The sequence below is a fragment of the Megascapheus bottae genome, chromosome 14 (genome assembly GCF_031878675.1).
Source record: "Megascapheus bottae isolate mThoBot1 chromosome 14, mThoBot2.hap1, whole genome shotgun sequence".
NCBI classification, from domain to species: domain Eukaryota; kingdom Metazoa; phylum Chordata; class Mammalia; order Rodentia; family Geomyidae; genus Megascapheus; species Megascapheus bottae.
The window spans coordinates 59260985-59285681 of NC_143522.1; the positions used below are offsets into that span (position 1 = coordinate 59260985).

Here is a 24697-nt window from a genome sequence, read left to right on the forward strand (position 1 = left end):
AATGCGAGAATAAGAGAGTTTCTCTGGACAAGTTATTACGCTTTGAATGAATATCCTACTATACCAGTGCACTGAGAAAATTGTTTGGAGACTGGTGTTTTGTCTTAAAACACCAAAAATATGCTGCTCTGTAACACAAGTCCAAAAGTGTGTTTCATAACACTGGTAGTAAGCTAACACCCTTCAGAAAAAGAAGATTTACATGTTCAGAGGTTCCAATTTGGGAAATATAATACTAGGTTCAGCTAGCTGGTTTTATTTAAAAAACAGATTATCTAATGCCAAAGATGACCCACCATACAATTAGATTCCCAGAACAGTCCCATTTTTATACCAGTTGGCTTACACAGTAATCACCACCTTAAAAAGTATTCTATTTGTAAGCTTGGTTTTTATCATTTTTAAAGTTTATCTCAGATAATTTCAACATTGTATACAGTTGGGAAGACTGAGTGAAGATACCTATCTATAATCACAGCCTTTCCATTGCACATTTAATCTCTTTCCATGACTGTGTTTTACGTGATTGTAATTATAGCACTTAACTCAGTTGAATCAAGAACCATATTTTTGTTGTCATACATACATGTGTCTTGAATTTTAGTGGGCCTTCGGTTGATTATAATATATAATAACCATAGTTATGAAAGGGTTTTTTTTTCTTGTTTTTCCCTATGTAGCAGGAACTCCAGAAGACAAGATGAGGTTGTTTCTCATCTATTACATCAACACGCAGCAAGCACCTTCAGAGGTATGTCCATAGTGTTGGTGAAAAGGGGAAATTATTTCATGCTTACTAGTCAGAACTTCAAAAGAATCACTATGGTAAGATACGTACTTCAGGGCCGGGAGTTTGGCCTAGTGGTAAAGTGCTTGCCTACCATGCACGAAGACCCGGGTTCGATTCCTCGGTACCACATACATAGAAAAAAGCTGGAAGTGGTGCTGAGGCTCAAGTGGTAGAGCTCTAGCCTTGAGAAAGTCCAAGGATAGTGCTCAGACCCTGAGCTCAAGCCCAGGACTGGCAAAAAAAAAAAAAAAAAAAGATACCTACTTCATTGCTTTCTTTAGAAGAACAATTTGCTAAGGCTGATTCTATTCACTACTGAGTTTTATAGCAATATTTATGTAGAAAAAGCTATCTACTAAGGAAATATCTGACCCCGTTTAAGTTACTGGAACATGAATTCAAATGGCCAAAATTCTTATTACTGGAAAACAGGTGTTCTAAAACTTAAGTTAACCAGGTGTCTAGCCTTTTTAAAATGTTGGTCTTACTATTTTAGGATTATTGTAAAATGAATATTCAATATAAAAAATATCTCATGGCTCTGCTGTAAAGAACAGGGGTGACTATCGCTGGGTTAGAAACATTTGCTCTTTCCTGCATGAAAGAAACCTCCAAGGTAAATCTGGAAGTCATTATGGTTTAGTCTGGTAAATTATAAGGCTTCTATTGGTCACCAGTCTTTGGCATGCTAGAAGAGTAAACTAACCTAGTACTTGCTTTAGGTCACTATACTTTTCTGAAGGAATACATCCCAACTCTTTCCTTTTAATTCAGTAAGAAAGCATGATTTTCTTTCTTGAGATATTCTCTATTCAGTCTGAGTTTACCTGTATCTTGAGGATTCTAATAGCCTACTTAAAATATTTTCTTAAAATCTACATGATTTGGGGCCGGGACTTGGCTTAGTAGTAGAGTGCTTCCCTAGCATGCAAAAAAAAGTATTTCCTGCTGGGCGAGGTGGCTCATGTCTGTAATCCTAGATGCTCAGGGGGTTGAGATCTGAGGATCAAGGTTCAAAGCCAGCCCGGGCACAAAAGGACTCTTATCTCCAATTAACCTCTAGAAAATGGAAAGTGGAGCTTGGCCCAGGGCAGGAGCCTTGAGCTGAAGAGCTTAGGGACAGCACCCAGGCTGAGTGCAAGCCCCTTGACCACCCCCACCTCCCCCAAAAAATAAGTATTTCCTTATTTTCACTTACTTTTGCTAAGGATTATTTCTAAATTTCAGTGGCATTAAAAGGTTTGAAGCTAATTTTGATTGTTACTAGATTAATAATTCCTAAAAATGAAAATATAAAAATCTCTATGATTTTAATTTTTTCCCCTGACTGGGGGTGGTAATGCATGTGTATTGTATGTAGATATAATCCAAGCTACATGGTCTGAGATAAGAAATTAAAACAATAAGGAAAAGAGAAAAGTTTTAAAAGTAAAACAAGTAGTTCAGCTAGTGAGTCTGAGCACTTAAAGTAAAAAATGAGATAGAAACCATTCATTTAGTGCTTTTTTAAAGAAAGCAGACTAGTTTTGGAGGAAAAAAAACAGTGAAGAATGATAAAAATACTTTATATGTGATGTCTTAAAAGTAATTTTTCTTGCATATGATTTTTGTCTCAGATCCTTAGATTGTCATTAGAATTCAACACACTATTTGAATGCCTAGAACTTTAACTCATGCCTTTCATAAAACTGATTAACCTCATGGCAACAAATAAATTATGTCTATTGAAAGAATCATTTTTTTACCACACAGTTCTTTTCTTATTTCAGGCTGATTTGGAGCAATATAAAAAAGCTTTAACAGATGCAGGATGCAACCTTAATCCTTTGCAGTATATCAAACAGTGGAAGTAAGTTTTGATTTTTTCTTTAATTCCTGTCATTTAAAAAAAGGACACAAGAACATGGCAACTACAATGATTAAACACTGCCACAGTGGATTTAGATATTCTTGTACACAGATCAGTTGACTTCCAGTATGTTCAACTTACAATTACATGAAATAGTGATGACTTTTTTTCTAAATAGACTAACTAAATAGAAAACACTGTAAGGGAAATGGAAAAATTAATTCATTTGTTAATAACTAGTGTTTCAAATTCAGTCATAGTTATTGACTATTGAAAAGCCTCCATTTTTTTCATATGTTTTTTATCGTAATTAATAGAAGGGTTACATTATATTTGCCAGATGGAAGGTGCATTATACCCTTTCCCATGTTTTGGTCCCCATATCCCTCTCCCTTCCCCCACCCCTCATCTTCTTTTCCCCCTTTCCATGTCCTATTTCAAATAACCAGATAAATATAAATATATATATATATATATATACACAATATATCAGATAACAAGGTAAAGTACTGTAACAATATGAGATAACCAAGAGACAGCAAAAGAGATGAGAGATAACATAGTACATTAAGGACAACAATCACTCATTATATGTGGCTTTTGTTTTTATATCCTGGAGGTCCTTTCATTTAGAGTCATACTATATGGCCTTATGTTCTATTCTCTGCTAGGAGCGCCCAAGGTTTTTACTGATTATGACAAATGAGGGAAACCATTGAGCCTATGTTCTTTTGAGTCTGGCTTACCTCACTTAATATGATTTTTTCCAAGTCTTTCCATTTCCTTACAAATGGGATGATGTCGTTCTTTCTGATGGCAGCATAGAATTCCATTGTGTATAAAATACCACATCTTGTATATATGCATATTTGATTATTTGAAATAGGATAGGGGAGAGGGGAAAACAAGATGAGGGGCAGGGGCTGGGGGAGGGAAATGGGGACCAAGATATGAGAAAGGGTGTCAATGTTTGTGAAGTAATGTACCTTCTATCTGGTGAATATAATGTAACCCTTCTATTAATTACAATAAAAAATATCTGGAAAAAATAAATACTACATCTTATTGATCCAATCAACTGAACCCTTCCAAATTTTATAATACATAAATTACACATTTGTCTTAATGGCAATGTTCTTTGTTAGCTTTGTATTACGATTTATGTGGAATTCTTTAATATTTGGAGGTATGGTTTGTGAAAAGGAAATCTTGGATACTGTTTTACATTGCTTCAAGATACACTATTCATAACAAAAATTAATGTTATGAATAATAAGTTATTTCTAGTTGTAAGAGCCGTACTAGTTTATTGAAGAAATTTTAGAAAACTCAAAGTTAGAAGTAAAAATTACCTTTTGCCAAGAATAGTGGCCTACAATCTTAGAAGTCAGGAATCCAGGACACGAGGATTCCTTATCTGAAGAGATCATGCTACCCAAAGACTAGAGATAGATATTGCTATATAGCCTTCCATTTTCATGGTTCCTTTTTTTCTGGGAACTCAGTATTATAAAGTTTTGTTTTCTAATTTGCAAAATCAACATCATGCCAGGCTGTCATCTTTAGTCTCCAATATTAATGTTCACTGCGTAAGTCAGTCACACAGATGTCTTATTTACTTACCCTCTTGGTTAGGCAGAAATTCCAAGTGAGTTGATTTGTTTTCTCCTCTGCACAAAGTTGAAATTTTTGTGTCGTGTTTGGGAATTCTCTTTGTATTGCTCATAGATTTTCTCAATCAAGTTTGAACATTTAACATTGCAACTACCACATTTTAGTGATTCCTTTTATTCCAACTCTCACAACATTTTGTTTAGGGCCTTCCCTTTTTGTTTGTTTTCCACTTAGAAAACAACTATTAATTATGGACTAATAGTGATTAACATGTTATAAAAAAATGTACAAAATGGTGCCAATGTTAATGTTTAAATCGTGTTAACATGTGTATATATCCAAAGATTAGTAGAATATACAATATCCTAACAGTATGTTAGCACAAAGTAGTAGAATCTGGGAGCATTCCTTTTTTTAGATTCTGTAAAGAAGTGTGAAAAGATTATTCTTAGAGAAGAAACACTCTTCAAGATATGTCTAGGAGCTGTCTTTTTGCCCAACCTTTAAAAAATCTTACAGTTCAGCTAGAGAGATTCTAGACATTTACAAAGTGCTGAAAATAAGTATGCAATTAAATTTAAAAGTAAGCGGTTTAGAATATAGATGAATGGGAAAATCACTAGGCAGTAGAATTATGAGTAAGGATTAAGAATTTAGAACCAAGTCATAAAAAGAAATGTGCAGTTTCTGTTGAAAGACAGCATAAGCAAAGACATGTGGCTAGGAACAAGGGAGTACAGAATGTAGAGAAGAATAAACTTTATCATTATATTATTTCCTTAAGTGAGCAAGTGCCTCAGTTCTTGTTAATGATTAGATAATAAAAGAAAAATTGTGAAGTTTGTGTTGCATTTGTGTTCATTTTTGCTGTTGCATTTGTGTTCATTTTTACTGTGCTAGACTAGCACTCTCACCACTGAGCTATGTCCCCAGCTCTGCATTTTAAAAAACAAAGAATCTGTGTTTCAGTACTATACTATCATTGTATTCATTGAAATCTAGTTCCCTTCTCAGAAAACGTGTGTAATAGGAGTTAGTACTACCTGGTAACTTTATCACCTTTTAAGCATATGTCTCATTTCTTAGGGCTTTTGCTAAGATGGCCTCAGCTCCCACCAACTATGGCAGCACCACAACTAAACCAATGGGGTAAGTACTACTACTACTACTTCTTTTATTTTTGTATTCCAAACTTTATTTTTTTTCATGCCTTAAAATACAATGCCCAACTTGCCAAAATGTTTTCCTACGATATGTAACAAATGTCAACATGCTTTGGTTTCCTTACCTCGTTTAATTTCTTTTTTTTTTTTTTTTTAATCATGGTGTGGGTGCTGTTCCTGAGCTTTTTCACTCAAGGCTTCACCCTGCCCCTTTGAGCAACGCTTCCACTTTTGGTTTTCCTGGTAGTTAAGTGGGTTAAGAGTCTCACAGACTTTTTCTGCTCGTACTGGCTCCAAAGAGTCAGATCCTCAGGTCCTGGCCCTGAATAACTAGGATTATAGGCATAAGCTACCATTTTCTGCCTAAATTCTCTCTTTTTTTAAAAAAAATATAAGCTAGTATCTTTAACATGGAGTTAAACATTGGCTTCATGTGCTGCTTCCTCTTTTGAACATTTTATTTTTCATTTTCAGAAAATATATGGAGGTTTACAGTATTTTAGTATCAGTATTGATAACCTGATGTGGACTTGAGACTGAGCATTCAAGCCTAGCTATTAGGCAGATGTAGGTGATAAATAAGAGCAAGTAAATCTCCAGGACCAAAAGTCACTTATTACAGAGACATTGAACAAAGTAATTCTGTGTAGTTTTTATATATCATACAAGTTTCTCTTCTCCCGCCTCCTTGGCGTTCCTCCCCCTCTCCTATCTCTCCTCTCCAGCCTGTCTTTTCTCTCTCCCTTCTCCCTGTCCCCTCTCCTCTTCTCTTTTCCCTCCTCTCCCTGTTCTCCCTTTCCTTCTTCCTCTCTCCCTCTCCCTCAGTTCTAGAGCTTAAACTCAGGAGCTTGGGCACTGTCCCTGAGCTGCTTTTGCTCAAGGTTAGTACTCAACCACTTAAGCCACAGAGCTACTTGAAGCCTTTTCTGTTTATGTTGTACTGAGGGATAGAACACAGGGCTTCATGCATGCTGAGCTAGCACCCTACCACTAGCCACATTGCCAGTCCCTAACTTACAGAGTTAAAATAAAACATGACGCCCAGAGGAAAAAAAAAGCAGATTTATCCTAGCCCTGCATAGAGCTATTGGTTTTAATGAAACAGTTTTCAAAAAATCATAAGACTCAACTTTTTATAAGTGCTAGATACACAAATCCAGTTGGTCTCACCTTCAGACAGTGCTACCTGTGTTAGCCTACTCCTTCAGAGTTGTCTTATGCAAGGAATGGCCTTAGAGCCACTCTCTCTCATTTCTGTTCACCTCTTCATTTCAGAGAAGACTAAAGACAAAGGAAAAGGAATTTTTTTTTTTGGAAAATAATTCCTATGTATGGGATTCCCATGAGCAGATTTTCCAGTTTTGCATCTTCAAATCTTGATAAAATGCGTACAAAAACCTTTACTGATTTGAAATGTCTCCTTAGTTTTCTTACATCATGATGTACAATTATTATTCAGTGCCAGAAAACATCCTTTGTTCCCATGTGTGATTGAACCATAAGTCTGTGGTAAAGACCATTCTTTAGAGCTATGGTAATATCCACAAGTGTGACTGTTACATAATATGTGATAGATTTTTATATATATGGGGGTGGAGGGGAAGTGGTATACAATTCAGCTTTGGATTCAACTGATACCATAGAACATAGTACATTTGATACGGAGGCATATAGTTTCATTACGTGGGTTTTTCCAAGTGTAGTATCCAGATCAGTTTAACTTTATTATTTCAAAAGAAATAATTATTTCTCAAAAGTAAGCTGGGTAGTAAGTAGGTCACTGGTAATTCATACCTATAATCATACCTACTCAAGAGGTTGATATGTAAGGATTGTGGTTTGAAGCCAGCCCAGACAGGAATAGTTCATGAGACTCTTAACTCCAATTAACCACCCCAACAAATGAAATCCAGCCGTGGAGCTATGGCTTAAGTAGTAGAACACTAGCCTTCAGAAAAAAAGGCTCAATGGCAGTGCCTAGGCCCTGAGTTCAAGCCCCAGGACAAGTACCAAAAAAAGGCTGAGTCTGGTGGCGCACACAATGGTCCTACCTATATGGAAGTAGCCACAAGCAAAAAGCAGACCATGTTGGCAAATAAGCAAAAATGATTGGAGTGTTGTGGCTAAGCAAAAAGGATTGGAGTATTGTGGCTTAACTGGTAGGGCACTTCCCTGCAAACACAGAGCCCTGAGTTCAAACCCCAGTATCACCAAAAATAATCAGTGTAAAAGTATATGCATGTTTATGCTGAGGATCCTGCTTTTATATTTTAATTATTTACTAACATGGTAGCAGTGGTACCCACAGAGGCAGGTATTCTCCAGGTGGTGAACACAAGTACCAGATGCAGTGAGCATCTCATGTGGTGTGCAGTCAGGCAGATATTTGCTATGTAATCTACCTGGAGAGGCAGTCTGTACTGAATGTGGTCCTTTCTTACCTACCTAGTCTCTTATCACGAGTCATGAATACAGGATCACAGTTTGTGATGGAAGGAGTGAAGAACCTGGTACTGAAGCAGCAAGTAAGTACAAAAGTTAGAAAATAGGCTATAACTTTGTTAAACATTCACAGGTTGACTGCTCAAGCAACTTCTAGATTAATTTGAGTAATAAGTATTAGGAATTAAACAGAATCCAGATGTTTTTTTACTAGAATATATAATATGTGAGTATTTTTACATGTGTAATTCAGAGGTTAAGATTTATTCATTGGAGTGTTTTCAGGATTTTGGTTGGCTTTTTTTTTTTGCAAGTCCTAGGCTTAAGCCTGAGCACTGTCCTTGGATTTTTCCTCAAGGATAGAGCTCTACCACTTGAGCCTCAGCACCACTTCTGGCTTTTTCTAAGTGTGTGGTACCGAGGAATCGAACCCAGGTCTTCGTGCATGCACTCTACCACTAGGCCAAACTCCCGGCCCTGGCTTTGCTTTTACTTGTAAGTTTATGAAAGTACTAATTGGGGGAAAAAAAAAAAAAAAAAAAAGCTTGTTTAGAATAATGAACTGCCATATATCATTTTACACATACTGAGAATACTAGTAAGCTAATATACATAGTAAGCTTATATATAGTCTTAGGTCTCGTCTCAATTGGAAGAGTATTTTATATAGAGCTTATTTGGGGTTAATTTTTAAGAAGCTTGCTAGATGCAATGGCTCATGCCTGTAATCCTAGCTATTCAGGAGGCTGACATCTGAGGATTGTAGTTCAAAGTCAGCTAGGGCACTAAAGACTGAGAGACTCTTATTTCCAATTAACCACCATGAAATTGAAAGTAGTACCATGTCTCAGAGTGGTAAAGTTCTAGATTTGAGCTGAAGAGCCCATGGAGAGTGCCCAGGCCCTGAGTTCAAGCCCAAAGACTGAGAGAAAAAAAAAAAGAAAGAAATCACAAAGGTAATTCAAATATAGAAGATGTAAGATATAATTAATTGTGCCCATTAGAAGACATTTAATACTAAATGAAAACTTGTTCTAAAATACTGTATAAACGTCCAGATCCCATTTTCACAAGTAGAATGAAAATGACTCAACACACACTCTAAAAATTCTTTTCTGAATTTTTCTGTTTATAGGGCTATCAAGTACAATTTTGGAATGTTAAATTCAGTGTAGAGGACTGAATTTAAAATTGTCAAATTTAGTAAAATCTTACTAATCTATGATGTTGTTTGATATTTTTGATGATACATAGAATAAATTGTCTCCTTTGGACATTCTTAAAGATTTTTAATCTGAATCCATTATTTCCTGGAGAAATTGGTTCACAAAACTTGTTTTTTAAATTGATATCTTAAGTTTTACCAATTTTGAACTATCTTATTTTAAATTCTAAATAGTATTCAGGAAGTACATTTACTCAGCTTGAACATTTAGTGTTTGTGTTTATATTTTAAAGTTTCTGGCCAGCACAAATATCAGAAAATAATGAAATGCTTTAATACAGTCTCTGGCAAGCAAAACTAAAATTAAAGATTTTTATTTACTAATCTAGAGAATGGAGAAGGGAAATACATATTTTCTGTCTGGGTAAAGCAGCATTTTTCTTAGTGCTGGTCCTTTTTAGTAACAATAAAACTATGTATGACCTAAAAAAATCCTAGTAATAGTAATGTGTTAGTATAGTGTTTTGAGTAATGAAATTTGATGTTGCTTTTGTTGGATGTAGTCTCCAAGATACAAATTTTTATTTCCAGAACATCCTGTACAGTTGACAAAGTGGTGTCAGCTCAAAGTGACCGAATACTCCTCTTAACTATAAATGAACTCTGAATAGACATAATTGTCATTTAGTAAATTTTTTTATACTGCATGAGATGTTCAAAATAATGACAAAGCTTGTCAGATTGAAATGTAAAAATAGTATTTCTGTTACAAGGTCTGTGAGGGAACATATCAAGAGGCAACACCTCTTGCCAACACCAGAGTACATCTCATACTGCAATTAACCATTTGTTCTATAATGGGACATACAATATTGAAAATACAGAATTTATCCTAGGCAAAGTAAAAATAGACAATTTTATTGCTTATCTATAGCGTCATTTTTCAAAATACACAAATATGCCTTTATTAGAAATGAAAGAAACCTGTATTAATTAACCTTATGCAAACATTGGATTCTTATTTGATCAGAAAAGCTTATAATTACTAAGATTAAAAAACAAACATCACTAAAAACCTAAATATACTTTTTATTGAGAATTATAAACTTTACCATTTACCAAATACTTCATCTTAGGGTGTGTTCCATCTTAACATTATCTTAAGTATGCTTACCTTTTGATTAAACACATCCTAACTGTAGACAGATTAGATAGTTATTAGTAGGAAACAAGCTCTTGATTAGGTATTCTAATGTTTAACAAAATTCTCTTCTGCAGAATCTACCTGTTACTCGGATTTTAGACAATCTCATGGAGATGAAGTCAAACCCTGTAAGTAATGTTAAACATGGAGCCCATAAATCCTTGAATATATCAATCTCACTAGTATGAAAAGTGATCAAGTCAGACTGCTGGTATTAATCATTGCATTTCTTTCTCTTATGTACTACTCTATGTTCTCAGGGAACTTCATTTTCTCAGCTGCTACAGTTGGTCTTGCCAGCTCTCATCCAAATTAAAGCAAGATTATATCCTATATGGATAATTAAATATATCCTAAAAAGCTCATTTCTGTAAGTGAATAATAACTAGTTCACGATTATAGTATGAGGACCTTAACCAATTTAAATACACTAAATGAGGAGAGGAATGAATAGTACAATTTTAAATGCATATGTTCAGATGGCAGTATGTTAATTTGGACTGAAGAAGTCATGGATAAATATTGTTGGCACTTAAAGAATGGATTCTCAAACTATGTTTTTACAATTCAAGAAAACTACGTAAACATCATAATCTGTTCATAAAAAGGACTATGCTCCTGTTGTCATGGCCAGAACATGGTTCTCACCAAAAGAGTCAGGAAAGGCTGCAGCGTTCTTAACACTAGTTTGGGCTGCAGAACCACTTATATAGACTTGGCAGGAAGCTAAACATTCCACACTTCCAAGACAATGAGAATGAACTCCAGATTAATGATACTTTTCTGATAATTATATTAATGTTTTAGTGTTACTAGAATCACATTAACAAAACCAAATGTTAAATATCACTCTTGGAAACCAAGATAACATAAGTACTAAAACCCTTAAATTTGCAATTGCTATTCTGAAAGGAATAAGAAAATTATCTATAATGATAACCTAAAAATCATTAGTTTCTTTCACATAAGAACAAATACACATATGGTAGTATATAATATATAGTAATAATAGATTTTATCACTGCGTCTTTTTTATATATTTTTTATTATAATTAATAGAAGGGTTACATTATCAGATAGAAGGTGCATTACTTCACATACACTGATACCCTTTCTCATGTCTTGGTCCCCATTTCCCTCCCCCCACCCTCGCCCCTCATCTTGTTTTCATCCCTTCCCTATCTGACTTCAAATAACCAAATATGCATATATACAATATATCAGATAACCAGGTGAGATACTGTAACAATATGAGATAACCAAGGGACAGCAAAAGAGATGAGAGATAACATACTACATTAAACACAACAATCACTCATTATATGGCTTTTGTTTCCATATCCTGGAGGTCCTTTCATTTAGCGTCATTCTATATGGCCTTATGTATCTAGGTTTTTTAAATCTCTGCTAGGAGAGTCCAAGGTTTCTACTGATTATGACAAATGAGGGAAACCATTGAGCCTATGTTCCTTTGAGTCTGGCTTATTTCATTTAATATTTCCTTACAAATGGGGTGATGTCATTCTTTCTGACAGCAGCGTAGAATTCCATTGTGTATAAATACCACATCTTGTTGATCCACTCATCAACTGAGGTACAACTGAGTTGGTTCCATATCTTTGCTATGGTAAATATTATCACTGCATCTTTAAAGATATGAAGGAAGGGGCTCTGGGATAGTATATACTTGTACTAAACTCTTAGAGAATACATATCAAACTGCTAAAGAGTTACCATCATTTACCTGGCTGATAATCTTGAATATATCTCAATGCTTCAAAAATAACTTAATTTTAGAAACATTTATGAAATGTTTGATCTGGGTAAATTGAAATTCAGTTATCTGACTTGGTTTGAGTAAATGGAAAAACAAACTTAAGGCAAAAATTGTTTCATCCTCCCTTGTAAATTTAGCTGGTACAAGCCACATGTTTAAAGATTCTAACTCTACATTTGGTTTACTGAGAGTGCTGTGATAAAAAGTGTACACCACTGGGTACAGACTGAATACTACCTTTGCATGTAGTACATTTTGTCATTTATTAGGTTTTGGTGGTCCATCCCTACTCAGGAAGGGGAGTTTCCTTGGCTAATACTGCTATGGAAGTAGAAGGCAGACATTGGATGTATAAGCAGTACTTAACAAAAAGCTGCCAATTTAGCTTGTTATCCACAACTTCTAAAGCTCTGAAGACAGATTGTTTATAACTCATTAAGTAGTAAAATCTACACTTAAATTGAGACTTTTAGTTTTTATTTATAGTTTTTATTTATCTTAAGTGCAACACACATTATAGTAGATAGTGAGTGTTACCTAAATTTTTAGAATTTTAAATTCTAAACGTTTCAAATCATTTGGACTTTTATTATGCTGTATATTCAATAAAGTCTGAGGTACATAAAGATAAAATTCTAACCATGCACCAGAAGCTCACACTTAGAATCCTAGCTACTCAGGTGACTGAGATCTGAGAATCTAGATTCAAAGCCAGCCCAGGCAGACAAACCCAAGAAATGCTTTATCTCCAGATAACGAGCAAAATGCAGGGGTTTTTTTTGTTTGTTTGTTTTGTCGTTTTTGTGGAAGTGTGGCTCAAGTAGTAAAGTTCCAGCCTTGAACACAAAGCCTCGTAAGACTTGGACACCTGACACCAAAAGAAAAAAATTCTAAAGACAAACATACTTAGATATATTAACTATTTTAAGGTTATAGGGATGTTTTTGAGAAGCAGCATAACTTAGGAGCTTAGATGTGGAAACTATCTGCCTGGGTTCAAAATCTGGAATTCTAGCTAAATGTGTTACCTTAGTTATATAACCTCTCATCTCAATTTGCCCATCTGAAAGCAGAGATGATAGTCAGTCTGAAACTGGGTTAAGTGAGCAATTTCATATAAAGCACATAGACTAAATTGTACTGTGCCTATGATTTACTGAACAGAAATTCCTAAGTTGTTTTTTTTAAATAGGAAACTGATGATTACAGATACTTTGATCCCAAAATGCTGCGGGGGAATGACAGGTAAGCAACTTGGTCTTAATATGATTTATTGTGGGGTTTGTTTTCACTTGTCTTTTTTACCCACAGCTGGTCTTCCATCACTTAAGCCCACTTTTTTTTTTTTTTTTTTTTTTGCTAGTCCTGGGGCTTGAACTCAGGGCCTGGGCACTGTCCCTGAGCTTCTTTTGTTCAAGGGTAGCACTCTACTGCTTGAGCCACTTCCAGCTTTTTCTGTTTATGTGGTACTAAGGAATCTAACCCAGAGCTTCATGCATGCCAGGTAAGCACTTTACCACTAAGCCACATTCCCAAGCCCTAAGCCCACACTATTAATATGGTGGTTAGTTGGAGAAAAGAGTCAAGCACTTCTCTACTTAGGGTGACTTCAATCTTCAGATTGCAGCCTGCTGAAAAGTACAGACATGAACCATAGGCTCCCCACTTTGTATAGTTTTATAGAGAGAAGCACTGCACTGGGCGTGACGGTACAGCCCTATAATTCCAGCTACTTAAGAGACAAAGATGGGATAGAGTTCAAGGCCAGCACAGGCCTTGAATGTTGGGGAGACCCTATTTCTTAAAGTCTTTGGCTTAGCTTAAGAAGTAGAACAGGGCCGGGAGTTTGGCCTAGTGGTAGAGTGCTTGCCTAGCATGTACAAAGACCCGGGTTCGATTCCTCGGTACCACATACATAGCAAAAAGCCGGAAGTGGTGCTGAGGCTCAAGTGGCAGAATGCTAGCCTTGAGAAAGTCCAAAGACAGTGCTCAAGCCCTGAGCCCAAACCCAGGACTGGCAAAAAAAAAAAAAAAAAAAGACAAGAAAAGAAGTCGAACAATTGGCTACCATGAACAAAGCCCAGGGTTGAATTCCTAATATCACAAAAATAAGTTTTTTATTATTAGGAGTTCAAAGTGTGAGACATCCCATCATGCAGAGATACTCATTACTGAATCTGCAGCACTAAAATGAAAAGAATGAGTTTCTGTAATTGTTCTATAAAATCCAGGCCCTTGGGAACCATTACTTTAAAACTTTAAAACACTATCATTTCTGCATTTTATTAGACATAGTATGGTATGGTAATTATTTTTTGTTACAGATAAGATTTAGTTCATGGTGAAATGAAAGTAGCCTATACAATAGAAGAATAATTATGTCTAGCACTGAAGCTGTTTTCATGCCTGTGCCTTATGTTTAAGTGGTTGACTAATTTGAAGTGTTTATCCTCTTGAATTTACTAGAAATACAGTGTATAAGAAGCATCATTAGCAAGAAAGAATTTGAGTAGATTGTAGAAAAGATGAGTGAGCAGAGGGACGTCTGTAATAAAAATACTGCATTAGAAGCCACTGGTTATACATTTCAAAATGGGGGATTTCCAACTCTTCCATATTGACTGTTCCCTGGCTGACATTTTTTTTCTTCCTTGAGTTTAGCTAACAAGTACTTGTGTTTTACTTGGTAGAAGCCAACAAATCATGAATATAACATTCCATACTGAAGAGTAATATTACAATTGGTAGGATAAATTGAGTTGCATGTTTAATAAGACCTTCTCCTGAGCTGTCCCATGACAAGTATCTGTTATTAGTAGCTGGTAAGATGGTGCCATTTCTGTCTCACCTCTTCTCATCCATATCTCTACCCTAAGAGGAACTTAAACACTTAGGGGGTAGTTCAGAGACTTCTAGGACCTAGCTAAATATTCTGGAGAAGGAGCTAGAGGTGAGAAAGACAGCTGGGTTCAACTGCTAAACAACTGAGGTTATAACAGCTTTCTCCCCTTAGTTGAGATTTCCAAAAATTACTTCAGAATCACTAGTCAGCCTATTTAACACTCAAGTATAAATTTTGGAAAGTGTCTATTAAAGATCTCTTGGAAACCACCGATAGGGGTTCATGCCCCTAATCCTACTCTGGAGAATCTAAGGATCATGTTTCAAAGCAAGCTCACGCTAGAAAGATTCTTACCTCCAATTAACCACTGGAAGTGGTGTTGTGACTTGAAGTAGTAGAGCACTAGCTTTAAGCAGAAAACACCTTAGGGACAATGCCCAGGCCCTGACCCACGACTGACAAAAAAACAAAAGATTTCCTGGGCTAGGAGCCAGTAGCTCATGCCTATAATTTTAGCTGCCTTGTGGCTTAAAGCCAGTCCAGGCAGAAAAATCCATGAGACTCTTAGTTAACTGGTAACTGAAGATTATCAGTAAAAGACTGAAGTGGAGCTCTGACTCAAATGGTAGAGCATCAACCTTGAAATCCCAGTAATGGCACAAAATAAACTTGTAATTTCTTTTTTTTATATATATATATATTTTTTTATTGTAATTAATAAAAGGGTTACATGATATTTGCCAGATAGAAGGTGCATTAATTCACATACATTGATACCCTTTCACATATCTTGGTCCCCATTATAAACTTGTAATTTCTTTATTACAATTTAGAGGGAAATACAGATCCCTTCCTCATTCTCACCATAAATGTATTTTGTTTTTCTGCAAATAAATACCCACACACTGCTGTGGGTAGTGTGGCTCTGGTGCCACATAAATACCTGCTTTGTCACTTTGCCTACACACTCACACTTTTACCCCTCCTTACGGTAGTTCCATCTTCTAGAATTTTATTTCAAAGTTAAAAAGTTGTTACATTCCCTCTTTTTTTTTTTTTTTTTTTTTTTTTTTTTTTTTTTTTTTTTTTTTTTTTTTTTTTTTGCCAGTCCTGGGCTTGAGCTCAGGGCTTGAGCACTGTCCTTGGACTTTCTCAAGGCTAGAGCTCTACCACTTGAGCCTCAGCACCACTTCCGGCTTTTTTCTATGTATGTGGTACCAAGGAATCGAACCCGGGTCTTCGTGCATGCTAGGCAAGCACTTTAACCACTAGGCCAAACTCCTGGCCCCCTACATTCCCTCTTAAATACTGAGACTTTCTCGTCTTCTGGCTCTTCCTTCTGAAAAACTAGAACCCAGTACCCTTCAAAGCAGATGAACAGGGAGAATTAGGTTAAATATCTAGATCTAACAGTACTCAGAAAGACACGTATATGTCCTGTATCCATTTTACATGTAGTAAAAGCCATGGTCAAATTTTCAGTGCTGTTTTTCTTTGTTTTAGCTCGGTTCCTAGGAACAAAAATCCATACCAAGAGGTAAGTTTCATATAAAAATTTTCTATTCTATATTTCATATTGTTTACAGTATCTTACCTTGTTATCTGCTGTATATATGTTTATTTAGTTATTTGAAATAGGATAGGGAAGGAGGGAATACAAAATGAGGGGCAGGGGCAGGAGGGAAATGGGCACCAAAACATTAAGGTTATCAATGTAAAGTAATGTACCTTCTATTAATTACAATATTTTCTATTCTTAGATAAGGTGCTCAACTAACCTCGGGGAACATACTCGTTATAAACAATGGCTTTTTTTTTTAACAACCTTGATATATCTGTACACCCTCAATTTTTTTTTTTCTCAGTAACTTTATTTCCTTCACTTGCAAAGTTGCCTGACTTAATAGCCAGGGTTCTAGTGGCTCACACCTCTAATCCTAGCTACTTAAGAGGCTAAGCTGTGATGGTTAAAAGCAATTCCGGGCAAGAAAGTTCATGACTTTTCTCTTTAACCACCAAAAAACTGGAAATGGAGCTTTTGCTCAAGTGGTAGACCATTATTAGCCTTGAGCACACAAGCCCAAGGACAGCATCCAGGCCCTTGAGTTTAAGTTCATACCCGCTCCACCCCCGACCAAAAAAAAAATGACTAACCAGAATAGTGGCACATACCCATAATCCCAACTACTAGGAAGGCATATATTGAGAGGATTACAGTTCAAAGACATCCCAAGGACCAAAGTTAGCAAGACCCCATCTCAACCAATCAGCTGAGCAGTAATGCATATTGATAATCCCACCGCTAAGAGGCTGTAGGGTATAAGGACAATCATCTGAAGCTTGACTCTAGGCAAAAATGTAAGACCTTTATAAAAAAAAAAAAAAAAAAAAAAAAACCTAAAGCACAAAAGGGCTAGTATGGCCAACTGGTATACCAAGCACAAGGCCATAAATTCAGTCCTTAGTACCACAAAAAAACAAAAACAACACACACAACCAAGAGCCAGTGATTGTATATAGAGATTCCCTTCTTAATTACTTGTTTGATTTTTACATCATATTTCAAATGTCATATTTAACAATGTAAATAATTTTAAAAAAAAACCTCAGAAGTCTCAGGTTGCAATGAGATCATTGTTGTGCTAAACTCTTAACATGGAATTCCAAATATGACTGTTTTCATTTGAAATACATGCTAAGTTTTCCAAATGTTCCTGCCCAACAATATCCTTTGAAAAAAGCTGTTTTCTTTTTTTGTCAGTTGTAGAGATTGAACTCTGGACCTGGGTGCTGTCCCTGAACTCTTCAGCTCAAGGCTAGCATTTTACCACACTGAGCCATGGAGCCACTTCTGGTTTTCTAGTAGTTAATTGGAGATGAGAATCTTATGAACTTTCCTGCCTGGGCTGGCTTTGGACCGAGATCCTCAGATCTCAGCCTCTTGAGTAGCTAGCATTATAGCCATGAGTCATTGGCTTAAACTCTGTAACTGAAGGATGGAACTATTTTCTTCACATTTGTTTCTTAAAAATCTGTCCTTTACTATTAAAGTGTATACATTGATAATTAGGAATAAATTTCTAAGTAGGATCAAGTGCTTACAATGTGTCCTTTTGGCTAGCTAGTAATTTTTGCCTCAATTGCTACATAGTTTCTATACTAAAAACCATGTAGGTTTCAACACTGTTTCTTTCAACTTACCTTTTAGGCAATTGTTTTTGTAGTAGGAGGTGGCAACTACATAGAATACCAGAATCTTGTTGACTACATAAAGGTATGCTTTTGTCCCTTGAACACCAGCATTCTTGGGTGACTGTCCTGACCCTTATGTAACTAAATTTCTAAGGAGTAGTTTTAAAAACCTGTATATAAATGAGACATGCGCCTACATTCCTAGCTTCTTGAAATGCTAAGGTAGAATGATCACTTGAGCTCAGTAACTCAGGACAGGCCTGAACAACATAGGAAGACCCCTTCTCTTCTAAAGTCCTATATACAGAGAAAAATTAAATGCTGGCTCCCTCAGCAGTCCCAGAATTCTACAAATAGGAAATAGAACTCACTGGATCTCTACCAGTTCCTTCATCTTTGGAATGTGATCTACTAATACCTGTGTGAGGCACCATAATGTTAGAAAGGCTCCATTCTTGTGAAAGACAGTAGGTTTTTATTATTTAACTTTTAAACTATAAGTATAGAAAGGATGATTGCTGTAGAAACCAAGAGATCATACCATCTCCATAAACCATGCTGACTAAGGGTTAGTATGACTGGTTTTTAAGTGTGAATCCCACTCATAGTGCTGTGTAGTTAATACACTCAGTCTTTCAGCATGTTTTACAAAGTAAGTGTAATTGAAACAATAATCTATAAGTTATCAGTCAATACATAAACATTTTGTTTTTCAGATCCATGAAACTTGTTCTTAATCATGCTCAAGCTTCAAAGGTCTAACTTCTCTTTACTACAAAAAGTTGAATTTTGTGGAAGACATTTAGTATAGTAATAATGACTTTTATAAATCTAGTTCTGTCTGTCACTTGTATCCAAACATATGAAATTGAATTTATCCCTTATAAATGCCTACTCTTACCGTATTATTTTCCAATTTGTCCTTCCTGGCCCAGTAATGCCAGTATTGTACCAAACTACAATTGCATTACATTTTAGGTTAAGATCATTGTTCATATGCCAATATGTTTCACTTGATGTAGGGAAAACTACATTCTCCATTTGAAAACCTCGAACCTACTGAAAATTAGCTTGTACAAATTTTTCATTCACACTTTGAGTTTCTCTCCTTTACCAAGATTGGTTTGGTGATTACAATCCTGCTACATCAGGGCAACCCACACTACCTTGCCAGCACTGTTGACTAAAAAATGTTGAAAGAGTTTATCTACAACTTGTTTCTGCAGTTGAATCTGGCATGTAGCCTGATTGACCAAGTGATTAAGAGAGAGAACTGGGTCAAAGCCTCTCTAGGCAAACTAAGCAAAGCTCCAGTTTGTTGGTAAAGTATATCTTAGCATTTCATTGTTAAAAATGTATCCTGTGCTGCGGTCCTAGGAGCCACGGGGCTCTGCTAATGTTACCCTAAACTTGGTTTTCTCTACATCATAGGCTCTACAACAGAGAAATTTACTGTTCGTATAACCATTTTCCCTGTGGGCCTTGATCAATTATCTTATGGAATACATTTTTACATTTTGCAATTTACCTTGAAATTCCCAGTCCACAGAACAATTTCAGCATAGACCTAGTGGCACATGCCTGCAATCCCAGCATTCAAAGATAAGGCAAAAGGAACAGGAGTTGGAACCTTAGCTACAGAGTAAGAGTTTGTCTCAAAAAAAACAAGACATTCTCTAGTGAAGTTATGGCTTTCAAAATCAGAAATTTTTTTTAAGTTTTTGTTGTAATATATAGAGGGGTTACAGTTATATTTGCCAGATAATGGGTGCATCACAAATTTTTTCAAAAGAGCGTGTTTATATCTTAAGATTTAGATATTTCAAATTAAGATGAGCTTAGTGTTTTTTTATTCTGTTTCCTTAGATGTTTTATTCTTTTTTATTAAAGAATTTATTAATGTTGATTTTTACATGATATTTTAAATGACGAGTTTAACAAACAAGTGTTCAAGGAGGGAATCTCTATTTACAATCACTGGGACTTAGTATTTAGAACTTAATCAAAATTAGGCTAAGAGTTTGTCATAGAAACATATTAATTTATGAAATAAAACATTATGTTTATAGAGTCATAGGTTTTTATGTCTATATAGTTAAGTTTATATTTCCATTACCGTGTCCATAGCTTTGGGTATGCAGTCCCAAGTCCTTGCTCTTGTACTCTTTGGATTTAATAGCCACATATTAAGGATACCATGCACCTTTTGTTCTTTTGGTCTTGACTTGTCTCTTTCAACATGATTCGCCCTAGATTCAGCCACTTCACTGTGAATGCCACTATTTTATCTTGTCTGTTGGCTATGTAGAATTCCATTGTGTATATATACCACATTTTCTGTGTCCATTCATCTGCAGTAATCTGGATTGTTTCCATTGCCTGGCTATTGTGAATAGTGCAGAGATGAACATAGCTGAGCAGGTGTCCTTATCATATCTTGGGTTATGATGCCCAGGGTAGATGCGGGATCGTAGGGAAGGTCTATTTTCAGTTCTTTAAGAAACCTCCACACTGCTTTCCAGAGTGGCTGAACTAGTTTACATTCCCACCAGCAGTGTAGTAGGGTTCCTTTTTCTCCACAAGCCAGCCAGCAACTGTCATTGTCTGAGTTCAAAATCTTGGCCATTCTTGTTGGGGTAAGGTGGTATCTTAGGGTTGTTTTTATTTGCATTTCCTTTATGCCATAGATGATGAACATTTTCTCATATGCTTTTCTGCCATTTTAATCCCTCCTTCTGATAAGTCTCTCTTTAGTTCCCTTGCCCATTTAGTGAATGGTTTATTGGGTTTGGGGGGATTAGTTTCTTGAGTTCCCTGTAAATACTGGATATTAAGCATTTGTCAGATGTATTGTTGGTGAATATCTTTTCCCAGTTGGTTGGCTGTCTCTCTATTTTTGCGACTATGTTTTTATCTGTACAGAAACTTTTTATTTTTAGGTAGTCCCATTTATCGAGTCTCTCTCCAATCTGTTGTGACCCTGGGATTCTGTTCAGGAATCTTTTGCCTGTACCTATGAGCTCCAGTGTCTCTCTTACTTTATCACGTAGCAGTTTCACGGTTTCTGGTCTGACATTGAGGTCTTTGATCCACTTTGAGTTAATACTTGTGCATGGCGAAAGGCTAGGGTCAATTTTTAGTTTTCTGCATGTGGCTGCAAAATCAGAAATAATTTTATTATCAGGATATAAATACTGTGTTGTACAAGTGAGACTGAAATGATAATCCATGCTCCCTGACCACATCCTACCTCTACCATAACAAAAGTAAGATTCTTTTCAGGCAGCATTGAAAATATGTTGCTCTTAAGATTTGTACAGACAGGGCCGGGAGTTTGGCCTAGTGGTTAAAGTGCTTGCCTCGCATGCATGAAGACCTGGGTTCGATTCCTCTGTACCACATGCATAGAAAAAAGCCGGAAGTGGTGCTGAGGCTCAAGTGGTAGAGCTCTAGCCTTGAGAAAGTCCAAGGACAGTGCTCAGGCCCTGAGCTCAAGCCCAGGACTGGCAAAAAAAAAAAAAAAAAAAAAAAAAAGATTTGTACAGGGAATTGTCATGCCTTTGAAATATAATCCTAAGATTCATAATTTTTGTTTGAAGATACCAGATATACACTAAAATCCACTCCTACCATACAAAAGACCTTTAAGAATAACAAAAAAGCTGGGCATGGTGGCTCACAGCTGTAATCCTAGATACTCAGGAGGCTGAGATCTGAGGATCAAGGTTCAAAGCCAGCCCCGCCACTAAAGTCTTATCTCCAGTTAACCACCAGAAAACCAGAAGTGTACTGTGGGTCAAGTGGTAGGGTGGAAGCCTTGAGCAGAAGAGCTCAGGGTCAGCGCCCAGGCCCCAAGTTCAAGTCCCACAGTTAACCACCCCCCAAATAAAAGGTCTTTACACGCTAATATGTTTTCATGGATACATTGAAAATTACTTGTTGCTCATTTATTTGCTTCTCCTTTTGCTCTCTGTTGTTTTATAGGGAAAGCAAGGCAAACACATCTTATATGGCTGCAGTGAGCTTTTCAATGCTACACAGTTCATAAAACAGGTAAAGTATACTCTTTTCATAATATATATTTATAAGCTGTGTTTTCTCTTCACATACCCTAAGTTGCTGGCTGGTTTCTTTCAAGAGAAAGAAAAGCATTTATTCATCTGAACAAAAGCCAAATAGCTAGAAGACTTTTGCCATGTGCAACTATACAGAAAATTCTGATAGGAATTCTTGTGTGTTCCAACTCTTGATGAAAAGGTAAATTCACAAACTTTAAAACTGGAATAGAGTAGTAACTTAGGACAAATTTGAATTCAGTTTATATAGTTAGCAAAGTCACACGTAATGTATTGACCCTTAGAGAGTCACTTCACTGCTATGTGCTCACGTGAGAACAGTTAGAATCATAGCTATTAATAGTAGTAACATTGTTCTTTTTGCTCTGAATTGCTTTAATTATTCAGAGTCTTATGTTTTATATGGATTTTAGGGTTTTTTTCTATAAATGTCATTGGAATTTTGTAGAGCATAACATTGAAGGTACAATTTACTAAGTCTGCCAGTCCATGGGGTGCAGGAGGTATTTGCATCTATAACTATGCTAAAGGTCATTTTTTTCAGCAGCTCAGTTGTTTTATTCCCAGCATTTTTGTATTCCTGATTTCTTTCTCAGCCTATCCACTCTTTGTAGCCTTTGAAATAGGTTATCATCCGAAAAGGGAATACTTTGATTTCTTTCTAGGAATTTAAGTGTTACATTGAAGAACGAAGGGAGGACACTTTTGTCTCTGTCTTTAGAGAAAGCGGCTTCAGTGTCACCTATATAGGTTTGGCATGTGTACCCTTGTCATGCATGTCCCTTCTCTTCCTAATGGCTTTGTGTGTGTGAAGGAAAGTAATACTACTAATGCCTTAGAAAACAGTAGTATTTCCTTTTCTATTTATAGAATACTTTGAGGTACATTGGTGTTAGTTCTTTAAGGATAAGGTAGAATTTGGCAATGAATCTACCATTCCAAGGCTTTTCTTTGTTGGGAGATTCTTCACTGCTCACTATTGAGTTTATATTCCTTTTGGTTCATTTTTGTTTTAAGTTTGTATTTTTCTGCCCTTATCACCATAACTTTTAATATAGGTGCTCATAGTTATAAACTTCCTTTTTAGTGCCCTTTCTGTATCCTGTGGGTTATATATCTTGTTTTCATTTGCTTGTAGGAATTTCTTCAGTGACACACTGGCAATGCAAAAGTCAACTTTGTTCAATCTCTATAGCTTTTCTATAGTTGCTCTTGATATCTTGTAAGATACAAGAAGCTTCTTGTATCTTAGATAATAATCTAACACTCCATTCTAAGAATTAAATGACATCAATCCAAACAGATTTAATAGACATCTACATAGTATTTTGCACAGTATTTCCATGCATTCTTCTCTGAGCAACCCATAGAACTTTCTCCAAAATAGATGATATCGTGAAATAACCGTCTGTGTTCTGACTACAGTGGAATGAAACTAGAACTCAAAAGGTTCTACAGAAAATACAAAACATTGTTGAACAGCAGTTGGGTCATTTAAGAGCTAAAGGGGAAGAAATCAAAAAGTGCCTGCCAACCAATGACACCATATCCCAAGAGCAAAGCTCTGGGATCTGGAAAAAGCAGTGTTGAGAGTTCAGACTCTAAGCACCTACATAAAAAGAACAAATTGCTCAAATAAAGAACCTTATGACACAATTTCAATTAAAGCTCCAGAAAATACAAACTAACTGAATCCCAAACCCCTAGATGGAGAAAGGTACTAAAAATCAATGAAACCAAAAGCTGATTCTTTAAAAAAAAATTAGATTGACAGGCTCCTACCTAATTTAACCAAAAGAGAAAATATACAAAGCCAAATCAGTGACAAAGGAAATTCAAAAGACAGGGATATAGTCTGTTTGATTTAATTCAAAGTATATAACTTCCGTTCCTCTTGTCTCTGTTCTACTTAAACTATGTTATTTTACCAGTTCCAGAATTTCCATATCTGGGCATTGTTTTCAGGAGATAGTTGTTAATGACAACGTAACTCTTCCCCCTATAGTTATCATTGTGGGCGGTCTTTTCTCCAAAAGATAGAACATATCACTTGTTTCTTCTTAGATTCACTCATTTTCCATTGCATCATTACTTCTTTTGTGACTATTATTTTCAAGACTGAATTCCACTTCTCTAAAGAGTATCTTAGTTTATTATTGACTATTGGGCAACAGCTCACATCTCCTAGTCTCTCCCTTGTTCATAATGGGGGTTTTTCATAAATTTAAGGTTCCTTACAGGATTTCCAGGTTTATTTTCTACTAGCATTAGTTGCCCTACACCTTCCTGTGATTCTTTGGGCAAGAAAGATGGCAAGTTTCTACCAGAGTTCTAGTGTATCTAGTGTAACACTCACTAGGCCTTCCTTCAGGCTAAAACCCAGCAAACCACCCAGTGCCTATCCCAATGCCAAGTGCCACCCCTTCTCTAGAGTCTGCTGTCAGTTATTCACCATTGTCTTCACATAGTTGGTTTTTTCAATTTTGTTTAAAGGTTTACAATTATTACATCATGAAACTAGAGAATTTATGTCAGCATGTGATAATGCTTATTTGTAAACATTTAAAATGTGATAGTTGTAAA

The 24697-nt window shown here is 35.9% G+C and overlaps 1 protein-coding gene across 2 annotated transcripts in view; it reads left to right on the forward strand.

The window, feature by feature from the left end:
- The window catches only part of Scfd1 (sec1 family domain containing 1), a 72598-nt gene that overhangs the window by 47541 nt on the left and 360 nt on the right, over nucleotides 1–24697 (forward strand). For both annotated transcript variants that reach the window (XM_090345339.1, XM_090345338.1), the window contains 9 exons: nucleotides 681–751; nucleotides 2560–2639; nucleotides 5340–5402; nucleotides 7866–7941; nucleotides 10302–10355; nucleotides 13197–13249; nucleotides 16350–16383; nucleotides 18055–18120; nucleotides 22023–22091. In XM_090345339.1, coding sequence (XP_090201465.1) covers nucleotides 681–751; nucleotides 2560–2639; nucleotides 5340–5402; nucleotides 7866–7941; nucleotides 10302–10355; nucleotides 13197–13249; nucleotides 16350–16383; nucleotides 18055–18120; nucleotides 22023–22091 — 566 coding nt within the window. The remainder of the gene's footprint in view (nucleotides 1–680; nucleotides 752–2559; nucleotides 2640–5339; nucleotides 5403–7865; nucleotides 7942–10301; nucleotides 10356–13196; nucleotides 13250–16349; nucleotides 16384–18054; nucleotides 18121–22022; nucleotides 22092–24697) is intronic.